Source organism: Anticarsia gemmatalis, chromosome 14 (genome assembly GCF_050436995.1).
Source record: "Anticarsia gemmatalis isolate Benzon Research Colony breed Stoneville strain chromosome 14, ilAntGemm2 primary, whole genome shotgun sequence".
Lineage (NCBI taxonomy): Eukaryota > Metazoa > Arthropoda > Insecta > Lepidoptera > Erebidae > Anticarsia > Anticarsia gemmatalis.
Window position 1 is genome coordinate 11,626,298 of NC_134758.1, and position 9,574 is coordinate 11,635,871.

The 9,574-nt window shown below is 35.8% G+C and overlaps 2 protein-coding genes across 3 annotated transcripts in view; one reads left to right on the plus strand and one right to left on the minus strand.

Moving 5' to 3' along the window:
* LOC142978472 (protein trapped in endoderm-1-like) overlaps positions 1–3,327 on the minus strand; it is a 48,065-nt gene extending 44,738 nt beyond the window's left edge. The window contains exon 1 of one of the 2 annotated variants that reach the window (XM_076122938.1): positions 3,136–3,327. The gene's annotated coding sequence lies outside the window, so the exon portion shown is untranslated. The remainder of the gene's footprint in view (positions 1–3,135) is intronic. The other variant, XM_076122939.1, reaches the window with a different exon arrangement.
* A 1,838-nt stretch (positions 3,328–5,165) lies between these two features.
* LOC142978508 (threonylcarbamoyladenosine tRNA methylthiotransferase) lies at positions 5,166–9,503 on the plus strand. Its single transcript, XM_076122981.1, has 8 exons — positions 5,166–5,391; positions 5,725–5,899; positions 6,304–6,461; positions 6,858–7,124; positions 7,586–7,751; positions 8,095–8,202; positions 8,515–8,680; positions 9,049–9,503. The coding sequence occupies exons 1-8, from the start codon at positions 5,217–5,219 to the stop codon at positions 9,451–9,453; spliced, it is 1,620 nt and encodes a 539-aa protein (XP_075979096.1). The 5' UTR covers positions 5,166–5,216; the 3' UTR covers positions 9,454–9,503.
* Positions 9,504–9,574: the final 71 nt, after the last annotated feature.

Genomic DNA, 9,574 nt, shown 5'->3' on the forward strand with positions numbered 1-9,574 from the left:
AATCTAATGTCAAAGTTGTGTAGGAATGTTTAGCTGAAAAGATTATCGTGTTTCGCGTTTAATGGCAGATGTCCGAATAACGCGTAGGACGCCCCACTGAGAGCGATCGATAACAAGACTGCAGATTACAATAACTACGTGGAAAATCAATGGAAAATCTTTTTGATTACTTTATAGATGTTTGGAAAGGTGAACGCTAGTTGCCAACTAATTTAAAAAACGTAAAGAAAAGGTTGCGCTTTGGCTTAGACAAGGAAGACTGAAAAAAAAAACAAGTTTGAAAGCAAGTCAATGCCAGTTTTTTTTTAACATGAAGTCTTTATAGGTCGGTTCCTTCCAAAGAGTAAAAACGGGACCCCGTTACTGAGACTTTTCTGTCTGTTTGTTTTTCAGAAGTCTGTAAGGACATAATATAGAGCCTTCTTCTAAAAGGCTATGCTTACATACTAAAGACACCAATTTCTAAGATTTGATGCTTTCTACAATTATAATATATCCGCCTTTATATTCATCGAATTGAAATGCGGATGCACACACAAGTCTTTCTTTTGATGAAACCTTGTACATCTCTCGATCCACTATCAATCTATCTATAGCCAATATCATATGGTATTCCGTTCTGGATTTAGAACGGGTATTCAAGTAGTTTGTAGGTAAACGCAAAAGAGTATTTATTTACATTCGCGCGGATATATAACTTGCTGAGTAGCGGATGAGAACCAGCTGATGTATACAGATTAAAAAGAAAATATCTAACCGCGATTTTTAAACTGTTTAAAAATGTGATTTTTGTGTCTATGGCCCAATTTTTGATGGTGAGATTTGAAGAGAGATTTGGTTAGTTGAGATTTTTCATGTTGTCTTATTTACGCGTATAAATAAATATGACGAATTATATCAACTTAACTCTGAAATTTAACAAATAAGTACATTTTAACCCAAGTAAAGTTACCACAAAACCACCAAGAATATGGTGTGAAACGAACAACGAAAATTTTCATTTCTCTACACATGCTGACATTTTGATATCTGAAGCAGAATTTTAAACAAAATACCTAAATACAGTTACTTCCAACCAATAAACGTACTACATATTTAGATTTATTTATTTTGACACTTGTAAAGATTAGTTATCTGTGAGATAAATTTATTTAATTATGCGCGACCTCTTTGATAAAGTGTTAAAATACGTGCCAAATATAAATCTCTATCACTGAGGTGTAAATAAAGGACTTTTTATAGGACATTTAACAAGTACTATAATACATCATCAGCCTAGCCTTTCTTCCAACTATGTTGAAGTGGGCTTCCAGTCTCACCAGATGCAGCTGAATACCAGTATTTTACATGGAGCGACTGCCTTTCGGAGCTGCCCAACCCAGTTAAGTCTGGGTTATAACACGATACTCTTCGGTAAGACTGGTCGTCAGATTTTCAAGCTTCTGACTAGGTACTGTTAACGACTGTCAAAGATCTTTGAAAATGACAGCAGCACATGTCACCCATTCACAGAACAACCTCGGCAAGCGTAGCTTAACCTCATAGATTGAGTACTATAATATATTACGTTGTACCATAATACACTATATAGTGTATAGATAGGTACCGTTAGTTAATACTCAGTGTAATATATTTATATCCATTAACTATTAGGATATTTATACGCGATCGTATTTCAATTTCAGGATAATTTATCGGTTAGTTTAACATTCCGAATTTTAACAGCCTTTTTCATACATTTAATTAAGAATACACGTAAGTGATGAACGTTATTTTATTAGACGTAATCAAGTAGGTTATTGTTCAAGCAATAAATAATAGGTAAGCATTACAAAAATCAATTATTGTATCATGCACGATATAATATATTCTATTAATACAACAGGTAGCAACAACTGCTTTCTACATGCACTCATTAATTGTTTTTGTGACTGATTATAAATTCGATAGGAGCATCCATTTTTTATGTCATTATCCCGCCTTATGCACGGGGCAAAGGCACACGACAGGTGTGCCAGCACGCGCCTACCATGCTCTATGGTCACTGCTTCCTCAAAATGATCAGGAGTCCGTAACGACCTTGCTTTCTTTATTTAAAAAATATTTCAACCAAGAACTTTAACAAAAATGTAGACGTAAATAAAACATTAATTTAAATGATCGAGACTTAGTGCTGTACGTTCGTAATGAAAATAGAATAAATAGTTTGTTTGGCCGAGTGTTTAGGTGTGGGTAATGTTAGGTCAGCTTGGTTTTTAGTGCGTTCACGTTATCTGAAGCTGTTTGTGAAACTAGGGTTATCGTTGTAACAACTGAGAGCGAAGATTGATATAAAACAGGGACAAACTTTGTATTAATAAGTACGATAAAAGATTAAACTTCATTCTGTTCTTTGTTTATTATCCTCACACCTTTTATTTTCTTAATCCGTAAAAGTTAACACAAATAATAAACACACATTATCTTAGCGTTAACTTCTTTTGGTAATTCTCATTGGCAGGCTCCATCGCGTCGGCTAAACATTGCAACTTAATATTTTCAACAAAAGAACAGAATGATATTTTTTTTACATCTTAAGGTCCTGCAAGTATAACCTAGTATTGTTTTGACTTGGTTTTTATCCCGCTACCCTCATAAATAACGGGATTGTGTTATTTTGTTTGACAGATGCTAAGTGTTTTTTTATGGAGCACTGATTTCTTATTGTTTCGTTAATGGTTTCTACTTTCTCATGTAGATGTTTTGAAATTCGTTTCCTATTTCGTTAACTACTTAACTTAAATCGCTGAAAGCTCATAAGTTAGTGCAGTGTCTTATTTAGGTAGGTCTAGTTTTATCAGTTTATACATAGGTATACGAACCTGATTTGATAAACAAAAATCACCTATGTCCTAAATATTATTATCGAGACTACTCAACTAATATTTAATCGTGTCTGACGCGTTACCTAAATCTAATATATTGCGAATGAAAGTAAATAGCGCTTTAATATTTCCGCCTGCATTTAATCCATCAGTTTGTTTACGAATAAAGTTAGATGAATTATTTCAACAAAATAAACTATTCCTTGGCAGCATCCAAACGCAACGCACGTAAATATTTAATATAAATATTAGAAGCGGTGCAAAGACTTACCTGAATAATATTTTAAGTAAATAATATTCCCACTAAGTCCACAAACACGATATTATTTTCACAAAAGTTCACTACGCACAGGTTCCCGGCACGAAATGCGTCAGCCGACTGGCGCGCGCGCGCTTCTCAGCCACTCAGCGAACCAACTGCACATTCAAATAGCTCACTGTTGAACCACGGAGCCAGACGCAGCCAATACGCACGGTGATTCGGAGAAAGGTGAACTTTTGGACGCTTCTCGGCGCCAAACAAAACTTTAAAAGGGGTCTTGTAATTATAAAATCAACGTACAACTTTTATTATATGCAAATTGATGTACGTTACTCGAAATTAACCACTAGTTCAAGTTAGAGATTGTAATATCTCTCGGATTCTCTCGTAACGGTGTAAGTTTTTTATTGTTCCCATTAATAACATTCTACTTACATTCGTATTCATACACCGTAACTATGATCTAATCAGCAAATTAATTGACAATTAAACGCGAAACTAACGAGATTATCTTTTTATTTACCCTGCTACATAGAAATTAAAATCACCGTTATGATTACTATTTAAAGATGAAAATTATTATGAGCAGGTAAAAGTAGATAATAAAAGTGCAGTAAAAGTCTTGTTAGAGACAAATTACCTGCGAGAATCACGTAGGTACCTATCATTATCAAAATATTTTTATTATGTGCTGTGGTTTAGTAGTTTGCTGTGAATAAAATGTATTGAGCTACAAATGGCGCCAAAACTAAGCACCTCAGTGGTATCCATTAACATCAACGACAGCTGCTGATTCTACGACCCATTGTCACCATTGTGATGCTTGGTTTTGTATTTATTACAACTGATTTTAACCCTTATTAGAACATCATAAGAGCTATTATCGTTCATAACGATGCTATTTAATGTTTAGCACGGCTATACTAATGCGCTATTATTAATCGGAAGTGTACAATTTTATTGGGGTTTCATTGAAATGATATTTCTATGAGATGGCTGTAAGTATGGACGTCGCTATTTTTGGGGTGTTATTTAAATTTAATGCGGTAATGAACATCAATTAAACGCTATGATTAATTACGTGTTATTGTTAAACACGATTTGATTGCGGGCCTTCCCACAGAGTGCGAGCATAGGTGTGATATTGTGAATATTTCGACTTAATGTAGTTTTAAAACTTTATCAGAAGGTATTCGGTGACATATGATAATTATTTACTGAGCAAAGTTAAAATATCTAAACCGCGAGCACTTTTATCTAAAATCAAATGAATTAATCAGACAGGCAAAAGGCATATCTCTTTGGAGGGAAGGGAATAGCTTTTGTAACTACGATATTGATTCTTATTATAGCCTGTTCTAATTTTTGGCTCCTGCAACAGCATTACCATACGCATCCACCTCTACAATGACCTCGAAGCCCTCATCCAAATCTCAATACTAGGTTGAGGCCTGCGTCTTACGTAAAACCACTTATAACTATATTTTTAGAGCTTTTCCGTAATGTGCATGACGTCAAGAGAACTTCAGTGGCGATTTGCGGTCAAGCAGAATGATCCATCTGTATCGATAACCATTCGTCCTCGCTTCTTGCGTAACATATTTACAATGGTTCAATCAAAACAAGTTTGATTTCACCGCTAACAGCAACAAACAAATCTACCCGCTATCTTGCTTCAGGAATAGAAGTTATGTTTATTATTCAGTGAAGCAATGGGTTTGCACTCAATAAAACCTTTTATGATAAGAAATGCTGCCAGATATTGCCATTGGATATAAGAAGTCTTTCAAGTTTTAATTTCAACTTAAATAAGTAGGTACCTACTTGTATTTGGCTAGACTTCCTTCCGGTGTGGTGAACTCTAAAGTGACTTAAATTAATTGAATCAATTTTTTTTACAATTTATGAGAGTGTTAGTATTTTGAATTGCTATAAAACGAATAATACATAAAATACGAATTATATTTTTTTATTTGATATTACAGGCCTCAAACTAGTAAGAACGGAACGCAATATTTGTCTTTATCTGTCAAAGACCAAATGTCAGTAAACGTCAAATGGCTGTCAAAACAATTCGCTAAAGCAGCAAAATGCCAGGTGTTTGTGATGAAATTATAGACGATATAGAGGATTTAATATCCTCACAAGATATCACACCTAAAGAAAGATACGCTTCTAGAAAGAGTGTGACGGTACGGTCGAAGAAACGTGACAATAAGAGCGATGAGCCGGCCGAAAAGGTTATATTGGAGAGTGTCGTGCCAGGTAATAACCTAAAAATTTGTTTATTTTAAGTTCCTATTACGTTGTACTTGGTCTACACGCCTGTAAATCGAGTATAGTAGATATTAGTGACTTAAAAGTTTGATAAACTTCTGTCACAATCATACACAAAGTTATGAGAGCTGTTTTGCACTAGGTACTTGTATATAAAATCCCACGAACTTACAAAGTTTTCACGGTTATTAAGTACAATGACGCCTAACATTTACTCAAGTGTAATATATTCTCTTACAATTACCACGTTTTTACCCATTAAAAACCGACTCCACCCAGTTTAATACTAAAAATAAAAAAAACTTGATGAAATATTTTCAGGAACTCAGACCATATACGTGAAGACATGGGGATGTGCACACAACAACTCAGACTCGGAGTACATGGCAGGACTACTGGCTGCCAATGGCTACAAGCTCACTGAGGACAAGTTTGATGCCCAGTTGTGGTTACTCAACTCTTGCACTGTCAAAAGTCCTGCTGAAGACCATTTTAAGTAAGTTTTTGTGGTAATACTCTGCTTATACTATTAAGAGGAATACTCATACTTCATTAGAAGACAAAAATTTTGAATTGATTATAACTGAACCTTCGTGATACTGAGAGAAGCCCCTATCTATCTAGTAATGATAGTGTAAAGTGTAATTATTTCATAACTGAAGATGCTTAAATAAATAAAAACTTCTTACAAAATGTGGCAATAGTAACTTTCAATTTCATAAAATTAAACCACCACATAAAGTAATAGGATTATGTTACATATTTTTTTTAAATGCTCTTGTTTCTTACTCAAATCAGAAAAATGTATATTGCTAAAGCCTCAAATCAAAAGAGTGTATATACCATGAACCAGTGACTCACTAAATGTCTGTAATCTCACCAATACCTTTGTTATTTCAGGAATGAGATAGAACTTGGTCAGAGTCGAGGCATCCATGTAGTAGTGGCAGGTTGTGTGCCACAAGGAGCTCCCCGAGCTAACTACTTGACAGGACTCAGTGTGGTGGGAGTGCAACAGATAGACAGGATTGTTGAGATTGTGGAGGAGACACTTAAAGGTGTAGTAGCATGTTATAAGTGTAATTAAATTAGGCAAGTAGAATAAAAGTGAAAAATGTGTGTGCCACTGCCTTGTTGCCATAGCACATTTTTCCTTGCTTAGTTCCTAGTACTTTATTAGTATAAGTAGCATCTTTTTTCATGGTTATTTTGGTTGTACCAATATGCATAAAGGATCTTTCAAAAGGAATTGAATTCTAAATCATAAATTTGGTGGCTGTAACATCCAAAGAAGAAAAAAAGATTAAAAGGTTTGCTTATATAGGTATATCTAGAAGCATGCCTTAAACAAAAAGCCATTTTTGTTATCGTTGTCATTGCCACCCAGTTACATTTATGTTACTTTCACACTGACTAAAAAAACATAAGCAATATATTCAAATTCTTCATTACAGGTCACACAGTCCGCCTATTCGGTCAAAAAAAAACAGGCGAAGGTCGCAAAGCGGGCGGCGCTTCCCTCCTCCTCCCTAAAGTCCGCAAGAACCCTCTCATAGAGATCATCCCCATCAATACGGGATGTCTGAACCAGTGTACTTATTGTAAGACGAAGCATGCTCGAGGAGAGCTGGGCAGTTACCCGCCGGAAGAGATCGTGGAGAGAGCGAGGCAGTCCTTCACTGAGGGAGTTGTGGAGATCTGGTTGACTAGTGAAGATACTGGTTAGTTTGACTTATGACTTAATAACTCTTATTATCACAATATCTAAGTACTAAGCATTAAGTGGGCTGGGATACTGATAACTAGGATTTTTCTTGTATTCTTCATGAAATGACCTATCTCAAATGTAAAAAAGATTTATTCGCTTTTTTTCTCACGTTGCTAGCTAGTTACATGCGCTGGTCTAAATTTGATTATTGATTAAACAATCTTTGACGCCGCCATTCCCGAGATGAGTTGCTGTTTGATAGTATTTAAGTTAGGCTTGTCTGTGTTTCGACACTATAAATTAAATACAGTTCTAGTTGTAAATAACGATAACCACAGTTAAAGTCGATCAAACGTCGTAGGCGCACATAAGTTTGCGTATACGGGTTTATACGTGCACGTAACCACGGTCGCTATAACACTATTATACAAGTAGAAAAATTTCAACAATATTAAAATTTCACACTGTTTTTAGGTACATACGGTCGTGACATAGGCACATCATTACCGGAGCTGCTATGGAAGCTAGTGGAGGTGATCCCCGAGGGCTGTCGGCTGAGGCTCGGCATGACCAACCCGCCGTACATACTGGAACACCTCGCCGAAGTCGCCAAGATCATGCACCATCCTAGGGTTTACAAGTGAGTTATATTATTTTATAATACTTTCTGCTGCAAATTATTCTTTAAGTTAATTCAGGTTATAAAAACTAGGTCTGTGCCAATTAAAGCCAGGGGTAAAAAGGGCTTGCGACATCGGGTGAAGTGTCGGAACATAAGTCCCGCTATCTCGCCAAATATATCAAGTAAAATCCTGGCTTCGCTTGACACGTCCCCGACATATGGTGTGGAACTTTAGTTCCTCAGTGTATCCCTTACGGCCTTATATTCCTTTGACAAATAATCGACTAATCGAAAACGGAAGTAATTAAACCTGCTAATAATGAGATTTAAGTGCTAATGTCTTTTGTTCTGTTCTGTGCAGGTTCCTCCACGTGCCAGTACAGTCAGGCAGCGATCAAGTGCTATCAGACATGAAGCGAGAATACACAAGAGCAGACTTCGAACAAGTAGTTAATTTTCTCAGAGAAAAGTAAGTATAATCGTAATTGAACCAGACTTGTGACGCTAGAGTGCTTTGAAAGTCAGGCTAAAATCATGGACCATCAGTCCCAGTTGTTAAAATAAGAATCGTTAAACCATAATGTACGCCTTTGAACTACTTAATTTAAACGTACCTCTATTCCTCCACCGGATTCGCTGTTGGAGCGAGAGGTGTCTTTTTTAATAGTTTATCTTGGCTCCATTTTTATTTAAATCGACTGGAACAAATTCCTTGAACATATCATATTCTTTATTGATATATTCTTAATCCTTTGCTGATAAAGTAATATTTGTTTGTCAGGGTGCCAGGTATGACAATAGCGACAGACATAATCTGCGGGTTCCCGGGCGAGAGCGACGCGGACTTCGAGGACACCATGCGTCTGTGTGACAAGTACCGGTTCCCCTCACTCTTCATCAACCAGTTCTTCGCTAGACCTGGCACCCCTGCCGCTAAGATGACCAAGGTATGTAATTATTATTCTAATTAATTAGTACAACTAAATTGAAAATATTATTTGCTCCGGTAGTATATTTTATATTGTGTAGTATATACTCCAGTCATTTGTTTGGTGAAAAGAATGCTTTAACGCTATAACTTAATTTGTAGCGAGTGGGTTTCATACGCTGAATAATTTTGTAAAAAGTTAGCAGCATTTGATATCTTTAAGGTAACTTTTTCTTATTATTATGTTAATGTAGGATCGGATAGTATTTTCAAAATGTCGCGTAATGTCTTGAAAAAAATAAGGCGGAATTTTTAACAAATGATTTTCTCCCACCTAACAAACGATTTGTTCGACATTAAATAGCTGATCTTTTCTTTTCTAACCAGGTACCAGCAAAAGAAGTAAAAAAACGCACAAAGATGTTATCCGAACTCTTCCGGTCATACGAGCCGTATGGCCACAGAGTGGGCGAAATACAAGACGTACTCGTAACAGATATATCTCACGACAAGAACTATTTCGTGGCCCACAACGAGTTTTACGAACAAGTCTTAGTGCCTAAAGAAGAAAAATATATGGGAAAGATGGTTACAGTTAAAATTACTAGTGCGACGAAATTTTCTATGATCGGAGAGCCTATCAATAAGCCTAAGATGATGGGTTTGACCGCCCCCCTAAAGAAGGGGGAAGTGTCCGGAGTGTATGCAGTGAAGAGTGGAAATAAATTCCCTCTGCCGATACTAGTGTTGTTGTTTGCTGTTGTGTTTAGGCTGATCTGGATATTCTTATAATAATAATTAATTCTTGTTGTATTTTATTATTATTAAATTAGTTTTAAGTATTCAAGTGTTTTATTTTATTTCATATTAGCTGACCCACTCGCGTTTAAATTCATATTTGTTTTATTTTGCA

Excerpts from the sequence above, each read along its gene's own strand:
- LOC142978508 (XM_076122981.1), top strand. The coding sequence starts at position 5,217 with ATGCCAGGTGTTTGTGATGAAATTATAGACGATATAGAGGATTTAATA. Across the intron at positions 7,125-7,585 it reads GTTGACTAGTGAAGATACTG|GTACATACGGTCGTGACATA; the intron begins GTTAGTTTGACT and ends CACTGTTTTTAG. Across the intron at positions 7,752-8,094 it reads CACCATCCTAGGGTTTACAA|GTTCCTCCACGTGCCAGTAC; the intron begins GTGAGTTATATT and ends TGTTCTGTGCAG.